This window comes from Ascaphus truei, chromosome 1 (genome assembly GCF_040206685.1).
Source record: "Ascaphus truei isolate aAscTru1 chromosome 1, aAscTru1.hap1, whole genome shotgun sequence".
Taxonomy (NCBI): Eukaryota; Metazoa; Chordata; class Amphibia; order Anura; family Ascaphidae; genus Ascaphus; species Ascaphus truei.
This window is the reverse complement of record NC_134483.1, coordinates 444,278,064-444,298,324: the sequence shown is the minus strand read 5'-3', so window position 1 is coordinate 444,298,324 and position 20,261 is coordinate 444,278,064. Positions and strand designations below refer to the sequence as shown.

The 20,261-nt window shown below is 43.6% G+C and overlaps 1 protein-coding gene across 1 annotated transcript in view; it reads right to left on the bottom strand.

Moving 5' to 3' along the window:
- The window catches only part of PDE5A (phosphodiesterase 5A), a 137,220-nt gene that overhangs the window by 55,201 nt on the left and 61,758 nt on the right, over positions 1-20,261 (bottom strand). The window contains exons 7-9 of the mRNA XM_075613667.1: positions 19,706-19,814; positions 12,486-12,570; positions 6,103-6,278 (exon numbers count right to left, since the gene is read on the bottom strand). Of these exons, the coding sequence (XP_075469782.1) occupies positions 6,103-6,278; positions 12,486-12,570; positions 19,706-19,814 (370 nt within the window). The remainder of the gene's footprint in view (positions 1-6,102; positions 6,279-12,485; positions 12,571-19,705; positions 19,815-20,261) is intronic.

Here is a 20,261-nt window from a genome sequence, read left to right as displayed (position 1 = left end):
CCTCCTCCCCGGATAAGTAGCAAGGTGTGTATTCAGGATAAGTAACACTATAATGGCAGAATGGAATAGACACAACATACAATAAATGGTAGTCTCGCAGTCTAACTCCAAATAAAATGTCAGAATTGCAAATGTGGTAGCTTAGAATCTACTCACAGTACTCAATGCACAAAGATATGACGACTGGAATGTCTGCCACTGAAATCAACACACACACTCTCCCCCCAATACACCGGAACAGTCTCACCCGTGACCTCCGACGTCAACGCGATGATGTCATCCCGACGTAGGTTTCACGCCTGGGGGCTGGTGCTTTCTCAAGGTGGGAGGTAACACACTGAGTAGCGCTGTCACTCTATATACCCAAGGCGTTCTAAGATTCTAAGCTACCACATTTGCAATTGGGACACTTTATTTGGAGTTAGACTGCGAGACTACCATTTATTGTATGTTGTGTCTATTGCATTCTGCCATTATATTGTTACTTACCCTGAATACACACCTTGCTACTTATCCGGGGAGGCGGCTCCATTTAGGGGGACATATATCTTTATGGCACACATGTAGATGTTCCAGAGCCTATTTATATATATATATATATATATATATATATATATATATATATATATATATATATATATATATATATATATATATATATATGTTATATACATTTATTTGTCCCCCCTGTCATTTGTAGATACGTCCTACCCTACCCCACACCTTGATCTAAGTCACCACCCTAGGGTTAATTAGATTCATCCACCATTGGACTAGTTATTCCACTCTCTTCTGGTGTTACCCATTACCTTGCGTTTTAATTGTTTTTATGGTATTTGAGTATGCGCCGCTGTCTTTTGTAATTAATAAAATGTTATTGTTTTGCCTACATCAGGCTTTTATTGGTATCTGTCCGCCCACAGTGTTGGGAGCGGTTACTTTCTGTACCCCATACAGCTTATCAGACAATTTGTCAGGGAGTATTATACCCCTATTCCGTATAGCAGCCTTGCTGTGCAGTTTAAAAGCGATTTTTGGGAGACCACTTGTGTCTTCTTGTTTGTTTGTTCTGGTCTTAAAAACAGCCTTGACCAATTAGGGAAGGGTAACATGACCCATGACTCAAGGAGCCATGAGGAACAGGTGGGGAGGGGGAGGGAGGTTAGGTATTTAAGGGGGCAGTAGCCTCGGGCCTACCTTTCTCCTCAGGTGAAGGAGTTTCCCCAAAAGGTTCCTGGTTGTTCTATGAGAGGTGCTTCGGAGGCCTGCTCATGCTGTAGAGGTTGCGGAGGTGCTGCTTGTGCTGTAGAGGTTGCGGAGGTGCTGAAACAGTAGATTGCACCAAAGAAAAGAGCAAGAGGAGCAGCGGCTGCAGGAAGGAAAGGAGGACAGCCAGTGGTGATGCTGCCCCTCACCGGCGGAGGAGCCGGACAGACTGGTAGCCCAGTTGCAGAGAGGAGTGATGCTGCACAGTGGAGACTGGCTGCGAGAGCTTATGCAGGCGATTCCAAGTGTTGAGGCCCTGTCGGACAACATTTAGCAGGACGTTCCTCTCCATTGCCAGGTCTCCTGCAGGGCCCTCCTCTCCGCCGCTGGGCTTCCTGCAGAGCCTTTCTCCGCTGCCGGGTCTCCTGCAGGGCCTTCCACTCCTTCGCGTGGCACTGGACTCCCACTCCCAAGGTGTGTAATTTCTATTATGTGTGTATTGTGCTTGTGGGAGGTGGAGTTTTGTGTGTATTGTGCTTGTGGGGAGGGAGGGTTGGGTGTATTGTGTTTGTGGGGAGGGGTGTTGTGTGTGTATTGTGCTTGTGGGGTGGGAGGGGGTATTGTGTGTGTATAGTCGTTGTGGGGAGGGGGTTGTGTGTATTGTGCTTGTGGGGAGGGAGGAAGGGTGGGTTGTGTGTGTTTTATGCTTGTGTAGAGGGGGGTAGGTTATGTGTATTGTGTGGGGAGGGGAGTACTGTGTGTGTAGGGGGGTATTGTGTGTGTGTGGGGGGGAGGGTTTGTGGGTGTATTGTGTGGGTGCATGTGCGTGTATGGCCATTGGGGGGGGGGATTGAGTAGGGGGTTGAGTATGAGGGGGAATTGAGGGAGTGGGAATGAGTCTGAGGGGGCATTGAGTGATAGCAGAGGGGGGAAAGTGAAAGGGGGGAGAGTAAGACGGGGAGTGAGAGGGGGGAAGAGTGTAAGAAAGAGGTGGGGAGATAAATACATGAGTTAATAGAGGGGAGTGAAATCACGAGGGTGTGTGAAAGAGAAAGAGGGGAGGGCTTGCTATGGGGGGTGGGGGCTCTAGTAGAAACTGTAGTCCTGGGCCCGAGAAAGCTGGGTTTGGCTGGGGGTAAACAGGGAGTGTGCTGGTTCTTCAATGAAGGGGAGTGCGGGCGGGGAATATCATACCGCTTCAAGCATGAGTGCTCATCTTGTGGAAGTGAGGGACACTACTCTACAAAATGCTTCAGGAAGGGAAAAGGTAGCAAAGGGCACTCCAGGCAAGCAGTTTTCACAAAAGGGGACAAATACCAGTGAGGGTAAGCGAAATGTCCTACTGGCTTAATCACTATCCTGACAAAGTAGCGGCAAAGCTATTGCGAGATGGGTTTTCAGGGGGTTTTGGATTCTGTTTAGGAAGGAAGGTGGGATTGAGTGCTATCAGGGCTGTTTTCAGATAACGTTGGGCTTCCTTTAGCCAAGTTCGTCCAGTACGTTAGAACAACAGCTGGCTGGGATATAATTTTTGTATGGGTTTGTTAGGCTGGAAGGATCACACCAAACATATATTGGTTAGAAGATTAGTGAAGGGTGTGAGGAGATGAACATAGAAGATGTCTTTAATGAGGCCAGTCTCTTCAGACATTCTAAGCGGGATGTTGGAGGCAACAGGTATAGTTTGCTTCTCAGACTTTAAAGGGCAGCTCTTTGGGGCTGCCTTTGCACTTAGCCTTTTTCTTTAGGGGGCCCGACCACATGGGCGAGCTTCATTACTGGTGCATGAGGGAGGTGAACCGTTCACCAAATACCAATATGTTAACGTGTTAATAAAGTGCCTGAGCAAGACGGTTTTAATCCAAAGGCTTTTGGTTCCCACTTTTTTGGATTGTGGCTGCAACAGAGGCAGCCCGGTTGGGGCTAAAGTGATAAGTGACAAAGAGGATTGGGAGATGGGAGTCAAATTGCTTTGAGCTATATCAGCTTACAACTGATTGTTTGGTAGATTAAATAAAATAAAAAAACACACAAAAAACAACATTTTGTTATTTTAGAAGTCCAGGCAACATGTGCATGGATCTGTGGGGATTCCTACACCCACTGGGTCGAGAAGAGTGCAGAGCAGCGGCCTTATGGCAAATATTTGAATTTAAAGGGGGATATGGGGAATCCATTGGGTAGGTCAGGGGGGCTTAAACTGGGTAAAGGCACTCCCAATGCTTCTCCCACAGGGTAGAAAAAGGCAAGTCATGGATGTGATCGTCCTTCATGTGTGGGGGAATGATCTGGCTCAGATGAAAACAAGGGATTTAATGAATGCAATCTTTTGGGATGTGGCCCAGTTAGAGGTAGCATTCCAAGCAGCATTATTTATGTGATCTGGGATTGTGAATCAGTTGGTTTGGAGAAGGGCGAGCAATAGGAAGGCTGTGGATAGGTGCAGGAGGAAACTCAATAGCGTTGCGATGGATTCCATTAGGTCATTGGGGGGCATGTCGATTTGGCACAATGATTTGGGAAGAGAGTTGCCAGGGTTTTATCGAAGGGACGGAGTTCCCCTCTCCCAGGTAGCCTTGGATATCTTTAACATGGGGTAGCAAGATTTCCAGGAGAAGGTGGCGCTGCATTTGGCAGTGGTGAGGCAAGTTTGAGGGGTCAAATGGCCTCGGTGTTGGAGGTGGGGGTCCAGTCAGTTCTGCCAAAGTGGGGAAATGTGGAAATCGTGAGGGGTCCAACAGGAGGCAGCCTTGGGTCAGGGCCAAGAGCAACTCGAAGTCAGACCACAGGTGTGGTGAACTATTAGTGCCCCCTGGGTTATGTCATGGCGCTGGGCATGGAATCATGGTTCAGTTTGTGGGGCTACTTTTTGACCATATCCAGCGATTATTATTTGATTAATAAAAGGTTGTGGCCATTTGTACCCAGCTAAGGTGTTTGTGTTTATTTCTTTGGGTGAGGAACGAAATGGCAGAAGTTGAGAGTGCAAGGGTCATGGCACAGGTCAAACAGCAGCCTCTGTATAGTGTCTTATTAATAAAGTGCAAGTAGGTAAAAAAAAAAGTACAGTCAGAGAAAAGCACAGTATACTAGTAGGTTTGCAAATCTTAAAGGGAACAGCCTCTCCCTTTATTCTGATAAACATCCATCCACAAAGGGAGCGGCTGTTTCCTTTGCAAACCCACCAGTATACTGTGTTTTTCTCTTACTGCACTTTTTTACCTACTTGCACTTTATTAATGAGACACTATACAGACTGCTGTTTGATCTGAGTCATTAAGACCATTCACCTTGACATGGGACACATCCTTATGTGTTTTTAGTAGTAACACTATGTATTGTTTGTAATTTTGTATGGAAATGTTGCCATCTAAGGTATAACTTTATATGATAAGTGACTTGATTATTTCAATAAATGGTATATCAATTAGTACACTGTTATAGGGATTATCCTGTCTTCTTTTTCTTGTAACATTACCAAGTGCACATCTACTATTAGACTTTATTGAATACCTAATCTAAATATCAAACTTGAGCTCATCATCATCCTTTATTTTTTAAATAAATACTTAAGGGGGCATTACAATACTTTAAATTAGACATTCAATGTGTTAGAAGAGGCCCTGCATCAAGGATCTTACAATCTATAGGCAGGGTAAGTAGACATTAGGTACAGGGGATGACCGGGTTAGTGAGTGGTACGAGAGCCGCTGTAGCATTACCAAACGGCAACAAACAGTGACACCCTTTAGCTGCCGCCAAAGGCTGTTTGCCTTTGGGGCAACACAGATGTAGACTGAAGGGGTTCAAGATTAATTCAGCTGGGCTTTAAAATTCCTTTGTCCAGTCATAAACACTGCAAGGGTTGACAATACACATTGCAGCAAGAAATCCCAGATATTAACCCTTAGCACGCTGGTTCGGTGTAGAGGGGAGCAGTTCTTGGGGAACCCTTTCAGACGTCCGCGTTTGGGGCGACGCAGATGTAGCTGGTATCAGGAAACTCTTTGTGTATATCTTCGTTGCTATTCTAAGCATCTCTTGGTTATAACATTGACTTCATATGCATATTAGGCACTTGGTGCAAAAACGAGTACTTCAATATTAGTTGATACCTTTTAATATGAACTAACACAATATAGTTTAAAGAGAAGCCTTTGAAACAATGCTCTCTACCTCGGGCCAAGCAGTAAAAAAAAAAAAGTCGACTGTAATTCAACATTATCGTCAGAGATTACCCATTAAAAATTGCAATTTTGGTTATTGGAGGTGTGAATCTCACCCTTAGATGTATGTGCTACTGTTTGATGACTTTTGGTTTATTAGTCTCTACTAAATCAGACCGTAACATCAAAGCAGCAATCACCTTCAGAAGCCTATATGAATTTAACTCCTATAATGTTAGTATCTTGCTCCCTAAGTACGGCACATTCTTTTTCCATGGTAACTTTTATACTGCACTGGGCTCTCCATTTTAACCTCCCGGACACTTAATATTTTCAAACGCTTATATCTCCTAAACGGAGATTTCTATTTTAAAAATAACAGCGTTGGAAAAGGCAACAAGCGATATCTTAACGTAAAGAGTAAAAAAATAGAATGATAAATTTGGCGATCAGACCAAACGGCTGCTTTAATTAATAAGACTTTTTCTTTACAAGTAAAAAAACAATGAGTTTAATATCAGGAATCTGAGAATGAAGGCTTTTATATAAATAACAGATGAGTGCCTGGCTTATTAAATTAGGTTTTGTTTCAACTGAATGAATAAGACAATGTAGCAGCAAAGCCTTGAGGAGATCATTTGAAAACGAATGCCTAACAATAATAAGTCAATGTCTGAACAAGATGTAAGACATAACCTGCCAGGAAACAATCCCTTTATTGTGGGCTCACCTCTAATGTCACCATCTGTTTGGCCATTGCTCTCTCCACAACTTCATACATCTGAGTGTTCTGGATCCCTAAGCCACAGAATATAACAAAGGCTTCTAGAAATTGTTCATCGTTTCTGTTGAAAGCCTTGATTTTGCCAGAGTTCTCATCCACCTTGTTTACAAGTTGGCAGACTCCTAAGATAAATACAGCAGATCACTGGAGATATTATTATGTACAAGAATGTTATTTGAGGGAGAAAGAAAAACTGTTAAAAAGGCTTTCACACTTAGCAGTCCTATTCATTAATCTGAAATAAACAAGTACTTGCACTGTACAGAGACTTATTTGCATATGGATGTTGTGTGATAAGGGAAATTAAATTGTCTGTAGTGACATGATTTCTACCTTATTTCATGTCAGTCACACAAAGGGACACATGCTCGGACTACAATGCAATGCCTATGACAAGTAGGGGCACAGATAACATAGACTTTAAGCTCTTTAGGGAAGGGGCTCCGTTTCCCAATGATTACATTTATGTTTATTAAAGTGCTTAGTCCCATTATGTCTCGTATTATTATGTCACGTCTATTACTGATGCGAATTATCTTAGTAATAAGCTACCCCAACACTCAAATATTTCATGTACTTTCCTGAATAGGGTGTTCACAGCACCTCTTCATTCAACAACGGTGCTCTCTGACTTACATGGGCTATTTTATGCTGGTGTTGCATACTGTATGTATGGCGGATGGCATGTGTATGCTTACATGGCCTTAAGACATTTTTAGAGTAGCTCATTCCTAGGATAGTGTCATGTGTGGTATATTAACTTCTCGCCCAGCTAGGCATGAATGCAGGCCCATCAAGAGGATTATCGGGGTTAGAAATCACGTTATAGACTGGCCTCGTGCCAAGCCTTGCTGTCGCTGTCTCTATAGCAAGGCTGGTTGTAAAGTGTCCCTGAGTTAGGCGATGACACGCCACATTATTTTATTGTGCAATTAGCATATTGCAGAATATAATAGATTGAGTAAAAAGCATGGTAATAAGTAACTTTCAAGGAAATATTAAATAAGTTACATATGCTTTCCAGACTACGTCAGAGTGCTAAAAGGGTTCACATAATATAGATAAACTACGTTTTTTCAGAGGTCAGGAAATCTTTTGGCTTTAGAAGAAAAAAAAAGCATAAGCAAAATGTTGTGCTGACCATGACCGCTAATAAGCAGCCTTGAACCCTTTAGCGACAGGGCACCATGACCATCTGACCAGGATCCCCTCTTTCCTTGGTGTGGGTAGCGTCCTCCCTGGCTGCCCTCTTGGACGCCGGAGGTGATGCTGTTGGGGGGAGGGGCCAGAGAGGGGATATATGTCAGAAGGCAGGGCGTGAGGTCAGTCTACGCCCTGCAATTATTTCAGTATGTCTGTTGCAGAGCTAATCAATCAGCTGCAGTGCCGAAAGGAGAATAGGGGTCGCTTGGTCGCGGCAGCACCGGCTCGCCGGTGGAAGAAAGGCATGGGCTAGAAAGGCCTTTAACAGTTGGGTCTTTAATAATGACCAATGTCAATTTGGGGGCTGCCGATTCCGGCATGACTGTTACTCCTGCGGGGGCGCTCACTCGGAATTCAGGTGCTACCGGAGGAGTGAGCGCAGGGCTGGGGGAGCGGTGCAGCAGGTTGGTCAGAACGGCAGCTTCTCCAGTGAGAACAGAAGGGATGGCTCCGTGGCTGGAAAGGTACCTCAATTTGCAGGAAGTCCGGCTCCTACATGGCAGGCTTTTTGAGGGGTTCCAGATCCGTTTGAGGGGAATCTGAGGTCGGTTAGGTAGCACAGGGAGGTGGCCATGGAAAAGGTGTGGAAGGAGGGCAAATTAGGAAGGATGGCGGGCTCGTTTTTGCTTTCCCCCTGCCTGACTTGAAGATTTCCACGTTAGGGTTCGTTCCCAAGAAAGAGGTGGGGGCTTTTAGATTGAATCAGCACTTGTCCTACCCAGAGGGTTAATTCATCTGTAAACAACAGAATTTGGTAGCTCTGCTCAGTCAGTTACACAAATTTTGATCGGGCGGCAGCGTTGGTAGGCAGAATAGGGCAAGGTGTGTTGCTGGTGAAGGCGGTTTAGGTTGTTACCAGTGCATTCGCTTTTAAGTTGTTCACCTTTAGGTTTTTACCGGTGCATCCGCAGTGCTTTCCCTGGTTAGGTTGCATGCTGGTGGGTAGTACTTTTGTCGACATATGGCTGCCTACACGTATGGCTTGTGCATTGTCTATTATTTCGGGACATGTAGCACTTTTCTTGAAAGGATGGTGCGCAAGAGGGTGCAGGCGGCAGGAGTCGTGCATTATTTAGATGACTTCCTGTTTGTGTGACCAGGTGACTCATATTTGTGCGCTAGATGGCTGATCAAATTTTAGGCGATAGCACACAAATTTGGGGTCCTATTGGCAGAGGAGAAAACCGTGGGCCCGACGACGGCCCTCAGTTTCCTGGGGCAAAAGTTGGTTGCGCTTCTGGATTTCCTGGTAGAATTCATGTCGCTAAAGAAGACGTCGCTGAGGCATTTTTAGTCGCTCAATGGCCACTTGGTCTTTGCGACAAGGATTATGCCAATAGGGCGGGTGTTTGAGGCGGTTGGCAGCGGCGACGGCAGTGGGTTACCGCTGAAATCTGCAAGGATTTGGTGGTCTGGCTTGAATTTCTAAAAACATACACCGTGTAGACCCTGTGGAGGGGCCAGCCATCGTCAAATGCAGAACTACAGCTTTTCACCGATGCAGCGGGGTCCGTAGGCTTTGGGACATATTTCAATGGTGCACTGAGTGGTGGCTTGTTCAATGGGCCAAAATCTAGTTGATCAAGAACCTGACGTTCTTGGAACTATTTCCTTTGCTGGGGGCGGTGATTGTGAGGTCATGTTTTAACCAACAGAGAGAGAATTTTTTGGTCGGACAACATAGGGGTGGTGGAGACAGTGAACAACTTTGGGTTGGGTTTCCCCCATTTTGGTTCTGCTTCGCAGTTTTGTAGTGGCTTGCCTAAAGCTGAATATACTGTAGCTTTTAAAGCACGTCATGTCCCGGGTGTTGCTACTACTATTGCCGATGCTTTGTACCAGTTACAGCTTGTGGAATTCCGGAGGTTGTCGCTGGGGGATGGTCCCGTGAGGGAGTTGGTACGAGCTTACGTGGCTCTGGGTACGTGGGGCATCGATATGGTTGCTTAGCACGAGTAGCAGGAGTTGTCAGGGGAGTTGGGGCTAGAAGTTTCAGAGGTGGGGGCCGTATTAACGTATATGTACTTACCCTAAAAGAAAAAGGCTTAACGGGCGAGTCAGTAGGAAGAAAGCTAGTGGGAGTTTCCTTTTTTATGAAGCTGTTGGGGACGGAAGATCTTACTAAGGCATTCGTGGTTAGGCGAGTTGTAGTGGGGATGAAAAGGGGTGCGGCAATGCAAGATAGCAGAAAGCTAGTTACACCGCTAATACTGGAGAGGTTGGTTCAGGTCACAGGGAGGGTGTGCTATTCACCCTTTTTTAGGGGCTCTGCGGATAGGGGAGCTGGTCTGCAGAAAAGGCAGGGAGAAGTAGGTTTGCAAGTGGATGATGTAGTTCAGGGTCAGTCAAGTTGCATATACGCTGGTCAACGACTGACCGGGGCCGGCGGATGTGGGTCTCACTTTTGGGCATAGCGTGTCGCATGACTTGCCCTGTGGAGACTTTGGGTGAGTACTTGGGGTCAGGACCCCTCATCCTGCTTTGAGGTGGCTCTTGGGACTTTGGGGTGATAGGCTGGTAAGGGGCTTTTCCTCCCAGTGTTTCAGATAGTTACTGGGGAAGTGAGTTAGCCCTTACACAGGGATAGGCTGTTTGTTCATTTCTTTATTTTGTATGTTGTGCCTTTTTTAAAGTGACAGGATGAGTAAAGCCATGTTTTAATTCCCCCCAAACTGTCTCCCTGAATGTACCTCTGCACATATCTCTTACAATGCCATTCCAGGTTGCGAAGCTAGGGACGTATGAATCACGAGGGATTTGCTTATTCACTTGGCTGAACAGCGAGCGTACATGCGGGAGAAACTTGGGATTGCGTAGGAATCAGGTAGAGGTCTTTGGTGGGGAGGGAGGGGTCAGCGGTGGGTTCAACTGTTATTACAGTTACTCATTTTGGCAAGGGACCGAAGACCCTAACAGGTCCTGATCCTCCACGTTGAGGGCAATGACTTTGTGGCAGTGTATTCGGTGGATTTTGTAGTGTCCATGAAGAGGGATTTGACCCAAATCCATGTGGGGTGGTGAGCGGTGCAGGTCGTTTGGTCTAACATTATTCACAGGGAGGTTTGGAGAGGGGCCTGGGTTGCATGGGCAGTTGAGTGCATGAGGAAAAAGATAAATAGAGTGATGGAGAGGTTCATGTTGCAATTCAGGGGTTGGGTGTTGAACCATCCTGACTTTGATTCTGTTACTAGATGTTTAGGGCTGATAGGGTGCATCTTTCGGACAGCGGTCCGATTTATTTAATACTACTATACAAGATGGCCTCAATAAAGTTCTGGCAGTATGGGGCTAGTTTAAGTGGGGTTAAATAAGTGGGGGTAGTTGGGGCATAAATGCAGTTAACTTTGCCAGCTGGGGCTCTATGCTTGGTAAAGCCTGGTGGTGGCTGGGAAGGGAGAGTGGGTAGGGCTCATTTAAACGTGAGTTCCTAGGGCCCACTCTCACTAAATGGCTGGGCCTAGTGGTGCCCAGCTTGGGGGATGTTACGGGCCATCGGTTCAAGGACCATTGGCCATTACTCAATGAGCAAGCACTCTGGCAACTTATCAGGTTATTTAATATTTAATAAAAAGCTGTGGCCTTGTACCTCCAGACCTTGTCTTTGTGTTTATTTATGTATTTGGTTACGTTGCTGTTTGGGTCACTGGGAGTAGAGGAGGAGGAGAGCTTCCTCGCAGTCTCCAGGGTCAAGTAAAGGTGTTGTTCGTTAGCTTACCAGAAAGAATACTCTGGATGGCCATACTCATTAAAACGGGAGGGCCATACCCCCTGAACGGTGGTTCTAAATCTAACATGGAGATGTAGTGTTTAAAGCAACAATCCCCCCTATTTTTGGAGTTCCTTTTTTTTTGTGTGTAATTGGAACGAGGGTGGTCTCCAAGAGCTGCCCTGCACTATTTTCGATTTTTAGGTTCTATGGTTATATTTAAAGCAGCAATCCAGGTTTCATTTGTTCATTACCGGATTAAAACAGGGGGTCAGCAACAGTACCGTGTTGATTTCAGCTCCGGGGACCCCTGCTTCCAGAGATACTTACCTCTGTAGTGGGGACCAGTATCTCTGGCAAGTTTAAAGTTCCAGATCATGTGGGCCAATAGGAAGCCGCAACGGATGACATCACGGATTCCTATTGGCCCGTGTGATGCGGGACATTTAAACGCTGTCATTATGTTAGGCACACAATTTCCCAGCCTGCACAGATCCTGGCACCCCCTATGGAGGTAAGTATCTCTGGAAACAGGGGTTCCCTGGAGCTGAAATTAACACAATTCAGCTCCAAAGTTCACCTGCTTCAATCCTGTAATAAAATACAAATAAGAAACTGAAACCTGGAGAGCTGCTTTAACTTTTTACGTGCCGGTAAAATGAAAGTAAAATCCACGATAGCCATGATCGTCCTATAGGAATCTGCCATGTCTTGCTCTGATGACACCGTGGACTCCTATTGTCTTTTGGTGAGTGAGGCTTGGGTGGCAGCCATTCATTTCTAAAGCTGGATTAGAAAAATTGGCGCATAAAAAGTAAATGAAATATTTTTTGACTCATTGGCGGTACAAATAGCATGGTTCAGCTAAAAGGGAACCCCATCCCCTATGTTCTGATTGTTTATCAAAAATAAAAACTGGAATAGGGGGTTGCTGCTAACGTTGAAAAAATGTGGATCCTCCTCTCCTCCTGAATTATGCTGACTTGCAAATGTTGGCTCCTGTGGGCCAGATCCCATTTATTTTAGCAAAGGTTTTCTGTATGTGGTGCAAAGCCGGGTCTGATAATCTATGCCTCTTGGTTTTTTTTTTCACTGCCTGGTCTTCCCGCGTGTATGAATGGAGAAGGTTATCGCCCAAAAGCTTGTCAATGCTACACTTTGTTATTGCGCTAAAAAAATTGCTGTCACAAATAGCAGATATCTGGATAGATTTTTTTTCCCCCCTCGTATACTGTATGTTGATATCTTTATTTCTCTATATTTGTTTGAACTTTAATGACTACTATCTTATACAGTAATAATTGTGATTATAAATCATGCAAATGACTTTTCAGGGGAACCCCCCCCCCCCAGTAATTTCCCACCACCGTCACTCAAAAACCGCCTCGTTTCAAATATAATGGCACAAAAAAAAAAATACCTATCACTTTATTCTTCTTTCCATTCTTAATTGGAGAGCAGAGCAGACTTTGAATGTTCTTGGTATTATTCTCTTCATTTTCATTCTATTAAGCAAAAAAAAGGAACTTCAACGTGGGACTGTATTACACACTGCAGTTCTATCTCACAGTCAGCTGGCAAATATCGCTCCACATTTATCACAAGGCTGACCTTGCCTGTAACTTCACATGGGTTACATTTAGGTATTAGTTTCCTATAATCATTTAAATTCAAAATGTGTGTTTCTAAATGGTGTCTTCCTGAGAGTATAATGGCCTAGATACATCAAACTCTGTTAAAACAAAGTTAATATCGCACCTGGAAAAAAAAAATACTGGATCTTATTACCGTGGCTATATGACTAAAGTAATCTGGATTGCCGGAATAATTCACCGGGTGCGATATATTACCCGTAGACTGTTATCCCATTAATTCCCGCATCACGATCGCATTACTAATATTACTGCCATAGGCTTCTGTTGTATGTACTGTATGTATGTCTTTATTTATATAGCGCCATTAGTGTACATAGCGCTTCCCATTCTGTTATATATACTGTATTATTACAGAACCATGTGATAGTCATTACATTAACCTCTTTGAGGCCTGTGGCTACCAAGGTGCACTACCGACATTAAAGGGGTTAATACATAATCAAACTACACTATTGTACCTCCCCCCCTTGGCTACCTTAGTTGCCATGTAATGCTTTACTAACTGCAAGGCAAACAAGCGTGTGACCTCTACTACCACCCTCCTCTCCCCATTTAATTACAGGTCACCATTGAATGCCAATGTGGCTATCTAGGCCCCCAATGAGAGGGCGTGACAGTGACAATCAGTGGGTTTATGCTTTAAATATCATTTTTATGACATAGCAATTCTTTACTAGCCATTGAGGTAGCCAAGGGGTTGGTAGTGTAGTTTAATGTTAATATTAACCCCTTTGTAGCCCTTAGTGGTCAGATAGTCATGGAAACTGAGACTAGCTGACCGCTTGGAACCTGAGACTAGCTGTGACCACATGGAAACTGAAACTAGCTGACCGCTTGGAAACTGAAACTAGCTGACCACATGGAAACTGAGACTAGCTGACTACTTGGAAACTGAAACTAGCTGGGACAACTTGGAAACTGAGACTAGCTGACCGCTTGGAAACTTAAACTAGCTGACCGATTGGAAACTGAGACTAGTTGACCACTTGGAAACTGAGGCTAGCTGACCACTTGGAAACTGAGACTAGCTGCGACCGCTTGGAAACTGAGACTAGCTGACCGCTTGGAAACTGAGAAGCTGACCGCTTGGAAACTGAGACTAGCTGACCGCTTGGAAACTGAGAAGCTGACCGCTTGGAAACTGAGACTAGCTGACCGCTTGGAAACTGAGAAGCTGACCGCTTGGAAACTGAGACTAGCTGACCGCTTGGAAACTGAGAAGCTGACCGCTTGGAAACTGAGACTAGCTGACCGCTTGGAAACTGAGAAGCTGACCGCTTGGAAACTGAGACTAGCTGACCGCTTGGAAACTGAGAAGCTGACCGCTTGGAAACTGAGACTAGCTGACCGCTTGGAAACTGAGAAGCTGACCGCTTGGAAACTGAGACTAGCTGACCGCTTGGAAACTGAGACTAGCTGACCACTCAGAAACTGAGACTAGCTGACCGCTCAGAAATTGAGAATATCTGACCGCTCAGAAATTGAGACTATCTGACCACTTGGACAACTAAGGGTACATGTGTTATTTTTATTCCATGTTGTTTTAGGATATCATTGATATATTGCACCATAAAAATAATGCATTTTTTTGTAATTCCATCCCTATATACCAATAGGGACCACATAGTATCTACACACACTAATAGCAATGCAACACCCTCTTACATTTCTACACCTACCCACACCATTGATATACACTCCCACTCCACCCACACCTTTTGTAAAGCGCTGTATACACTGTATACGCTTTATACATTTATATTTACACACATAGATACACACACACACATACAAATACACACATACTATTATATCAATAACATTCAGGGACCATTTAACACATTAAGTCATAAATCACATACTGCACAGGGCGGGGGGGGGGGAGGCTCTGGTCACAGATAACATTCCAAGAGACACTGTTTTTAAGTAAAAACCCTTTCTTGCTTTATCCATTTTAACACCGCCAGAAGAAGAGATCAGTTTATCTCGAAAGCTCGCACAAATAAAAGAATTTCGTTAGACACAGAACAGTATCGTCTATTGGTTTTTGATTATTAAGCTCGGCTAACATGGTACAGATAGATATATACACATAATCTATATATATATATAATTTTTATTTTTTTAATTATACAATATACTTCTTCAACCTTTCTATTTTACATAAGTAAATGTATCTCTTAGTTATTTATTCCTCTTGACTTACCGCTCCAGCTGTTAACCAGTTAACTAGCTACACAACAATTCATGGACATCAAAGAGAGCATACTACAGTATTGACAAGCATTACCAGGTAATGTCTGTTATACAGTATGCAGTTGTGCTACAATAACTCACCACCCAACAAAGGACATCTTAAAAGAAAGATTAGACTTTGATGTAAGAAGTAAAAAGCAGAAAAACAAGGGTTTCATCAGCTGATGATCCAATTAGGAATACTTTGCTAAAACTTTATGGAAAGTAAAGAACTCTATAAGCAGTTTCAATCTTACGCTGGTTAAAATGTAGATAATGAAGTTTACAGGATGGCAGAAAGCATCTATTCAAGTCATGAAGGAAACTTCTCTTCTTTTGGGTATGGTGATTTGAGGTTGTACATATTGGTACAGCTTGCGTAACTCACAGAGCCAGATGCTCTCAGTAAGAGCAACAATTTTAATATTTGTGGAATGGAAAAATGTTGTATGGTTATACAATTTTAGAAAAATGTGACCATTACAGTTCAATTTGTCATATAAATGTGGCTTCAAAACAAGTGTGATCTGCAAGGGATTAGTGGTGAACAGAAAGTAGTGTTCCCCATGAGAGAAGCAATTCATATTATGTACAAATGACAGACAAAAACAAGAGAATAAATAACTTGTATGTGGAACTAAAATTACCAGCAAATGGAGAAGAACAGTAAACTACATGATACATCAAACAGATGCTTCTGGGATTGTTTTGTGTTAAAAGCAAGATCATTAAAGCTATTTTTAAACTTCAAATTTGAACTACCAAAGTAAAGCGGGTCAAAAATAACAACATGACAATACAGAATAAAGACTGGAACTAAAACTGTGCAAATCTAAAATGTTTTTATAAATTTACACATCCATTATTCAGGGAAGATACACATATACTGTATGTATATATAAGACAGTCACTTTGATGGTGTATCAATCTTTCAGATGCTTTGCATCACTTTTCATCAGAGGCCTTGACATGCCCTAATTACAAAATATTTATTACTGTCCTGCTATGATTTCTCTACTTTCTGTGCCATAGTGATACAGTACATCCAGATCTAAACTAGCATTGGCCTAGTCTGACTAAGAAACTTTTTGTTTATCTTTGACATATGGCAAAAAAACAAGAAAATTATTGACATTGAATTATGTCTCTTGTAATATAACAGAAGTATTCAGGGTTGTCTCAAATAAAGGCATGTTTTATCTATTACACTATTATTATGTCCTAAAGTTGTTAATACATAATAATATTACAGCAAAATAAAATCCAATTGTCAATTTGCATGTGGCCACAAAACATAGCTAAATAAACATTATGGTTCATAGTCTTAGAGCCTCGTGCAGTAAAGTCCGATAGAATAAAATCGCCAGGGTTTTTAAATCGCCATTTTTGACAGCGTTGCTATCGCGGTATGCAGAAAAAACCCCGAATACCACTGATAGCAACATTTACAAAAATGGCGAGTAGCCGGCGACGTGATGATCCTGTGTAAAGGGCTCACCCGGCGAGTTGTTTCTGCTGCAGAGACAGAGCCGCCTCTCTCTGCGCAAATCTTGGGTGTAATTTTTTCTACATTCTTTAAATGCTATTACTAGTGTATTGTAGCAGAACCACATTGATTTCAGGTCCTGGGACCCCCTGCTCCCCAAGATACAGGCCCCGTTATGGGGTGCCGGTATCTCCTATGCATTGAAATGTCCCGTTCAAGTAATGCGAGACATTTACATGCATAGGAGATACTGGCACCTCATAACGGGGCCTGTATCTTGGGAAGCAGGGGGACCCCGGACCTTAAATTAATTTTAACACAGAATTGATAACATAGACCGGCGGGTGTCCCCGGGTGGTCCCCACGGGTGTCTTCAGGTGGTCCCTGTGGGTGTCTGGGAGCCCACGGGTGGTTCCCATGGGTGTCCGGGGCCCCACAGGGGTCCCTGGGTAGTCCCCGTGGGCGTCCGGGGGTCCTTTGGTGGTCCCCACGGGTCCCCGCTGGCCTACAGTACCAACCCTGTTGTAAAATAAATAAAGATGGCATCCATTTCAATAAATACACCCCCCCCCCCCCTCACCAAATGCATTATACAGTACAGCAATGGGAAAAATGAATAGTGGTTTATTTTTGGTGTTTTGATTTTCAATAATGTTGTTTATTTGGAGATTTATTTTATTTTTTGATGGTTTTGTTTTGGTGTTGGAATAGTTCATTCTGGTGTTAATTTGGTATTTGATTAATTGATTGGTTGTAATTTTGTTGTGTTTACTTGTTTATTTGGTGATTGTTTGGAATGCATTGGATATTGTTGGTGATTGATTTTTTTGTAGATTGACCATTGACTGGCATAGTGTTAAATCATGCCCATATTATATGGGCATGATGTACCCACTGTGCTAATCAATTGGTTTATTGGCATTTGTAATGTGTTGATTTTTATATGTAATGTGTTGTATTTTGGGCCTGCTTTTTGGTAGCTTCACCATTTATTGCTATAGTGTTAAATCATGCCTATATTATATGAGCATGATGTACCCACTGTACCAATGAATGGGTGGAGGTAGTTGCCTGGGGAGGGTGGTTAGGTCTTCTGGGTGGATAGTGGGGGAGGGTGAGTTAACCCCTTAAGTAGAACGTTTTTTATTTACTTTATTTATGCTGTCTGACTTATGTTTTCTGTAATAATGGGCAAATGAGCTATTATCCATATCTAGATGATAGTTATTTTGCCCATTACTATACTGTATGATGTGTTTGGTGGGGGGGTGTATTTATTGAAATTTATGCCAGCTTTATTTATTTTACTACAGGGTTGGTACTGTAGGCCAGAGGGGACACGTGGGGACCACACAAGGACCCCCGGACGCCCAAGGCAACCCCCCAAGGACCCCTGGGGAACCCTGTGGGGCCCACGGACACCTATGGAAACCACCCGAGGGCCCCCAGACGCCAGTGGGTATGACCCGGGGACTCCCAGACACCAACGGAGACAACCCGGGGACCCCTTGTGGGGCCCCTGGACACCCACCTTGCGGCCCACTGACACTAATGGGGACCACCCAAGGGCCCACAGACACCCATGGGGACCACCTGGGGACCCCCGGATCCCTCAGGGGACAACCCGAAGGCCCACAGACACCCATGGGGACCACCTGAGGACCCCCAGACACCTGTGGGCACCACCTGCGGACACCTGCTGGCTTATGTTATCAATCCTGTGTTAAAATAAAAAAATAATTTATGGTTTTATGTGGGGGTATAGGGAGTGGGTTATGTATTGGTGTTATTAAATATTGTAATGTTTATTGGGGGCAGAGGGGGGCAGTGAAAGGCCAAGTACCCCCTTCACTCACCCCCTCTGTCCCCAATAAAGCTGCTGTTGTCCCTAAAACCCCTTCATTGCCTTAGCGGTTAGCCGCTAAGGTAATGAAGTTGCCTGTACATGCATTTTTATTGCATGGGATTGATGCCGGTGGTCTCCGGTGCTGATATTAATGGGTATCAGCTACGGAGTCGCCTGGCATCAATCCGATGCAGGAAAAATGCATTTTTTCCCTAAGTGCCGTCTCACTGCTTATCGGCAGCTTCTCACCACCCTCCTGCCAACTTTTCCTGGTGAGACGATTTGGAGAGGAAATAGCCATTCTAGATCGGTGATTAGCCTCGATAAGCTAATTGGGGCTACTAGAATAGCACGAGTTTGACAAGCTGGCGCTAAGCGATATTAAGTGGCTTCCCGCTGCACGTTTGGCGTTTTTTTACCCGGCAAAAACATTAGCCGAAAAGCTGTCTTATCGCCGACTTATCGGGGCTTACTGAATAGCAGTGGGCTTTTTTGGCGATAAGGTGGCGATAAGTGGCTTATCGCTGTTTACTGCATAAGGCCCTAAGTATCAACAGTCAGACTATTATTAAGTATAGATTAGAGATACCACTTAAGGGCCACTTACTAGTAAAAGTCCATCATATTATTCATACTAAGAAGACATTTTGTATGTTGTAACTGCAGACTAGGATGACCAGCATCCAATAACCACGGTCAACATGATAATAACAAGCACCAGAGGCCCATTTATCTAAGAAGCATTCCCAGGCTGTGCAAAATAACAGCACCAGATTTAGAAGCAAAAAATGTCTTTGTATTTGATAAAATTATTTTCTTTGATAAATCTGGTGCTGGTTTTTTTCCTTCTCCAACTTTGCACGATTTGCTGCATAAGAGACTTTGATAAATCGACCGTTACGTAATTATTCTCCTAAGACAAATTCACATGGGATTTCCATGCACCCTTTCATCTATTTTTGATGTAAATAATTGAAAATGTTTTGTCTGGAGTCTTTTTTGTAGTGAAATCTAAGGCTGCGCTTATAGTGTATGCGACGGATGATGTCACCAGTAGCGAAAGTTATACTTTAAGTTTCAGCTACGTCGCTGGCGACAGGGTGATTGATTGGTTCGGAGGCTGTCATATGTGGCGACAGTCTCTGAAAAATCAAATTTAACCCGCTACCAATTTTCCAGACGCGACATCGCTCCGTCGCCGTTGCGCTTACTATAAGCGCTGGCGACAGAGTCAATTGTTTTGTTTTCGGGCGGCGTCGCTGTCGTGGGCACTATAAGCGCAGCCTAAGAGAGTGATTTAAAAAAAAGCCTTGATATGTTTGCTGAAGCTTTTGGATATTACAGTACACTTTTAAACACAAATAAAATATACTGTACAGTACTGTATGTGTCTACGTTAATTCATTTTATTTACTTACTGTCCATGGAAATCTTTTGTCCTTACAGATGTCAGGAATGTTAAGTGGTTCCATTGTATTTGTCACACACTGAGCATACATGTAATTAATTTTGTATGCATCATATTCCCTGTCATAGAAAGAAAGAACAAACTTTGTTACAATTGATAATATTTCCAAATGGCAATTTAAACTCATCATATCTACACTGACTGTCCAACAAGTCTTCTGACTTGTATTTTCTATAACATATTGTACCTTACTACAATACTAATGAAAATAACAAATAAAAAAACTATAACAATGAATCGTAAAGCTAGGTCTCTGATTGTTCTAAAGTTTATGCTAGTTGCTTTATTTTACATTGCTGGAGCCAGGGTGAATCTCAGTACTCAAAGCCCTGGGAACCTACTGGCTCCCAAGATACCATGGGTTACTGTAGATCTTCTGGACAAGAATACTTGTCTAATGGACGCATTATGGCCGCTGACTTATCCTCTCTCCAATAGCCAATTGAAAGCTCCAATATCATTGAGAGATGATGATTTTGGTTTTCCTTATGATACTAGCAAGAAAA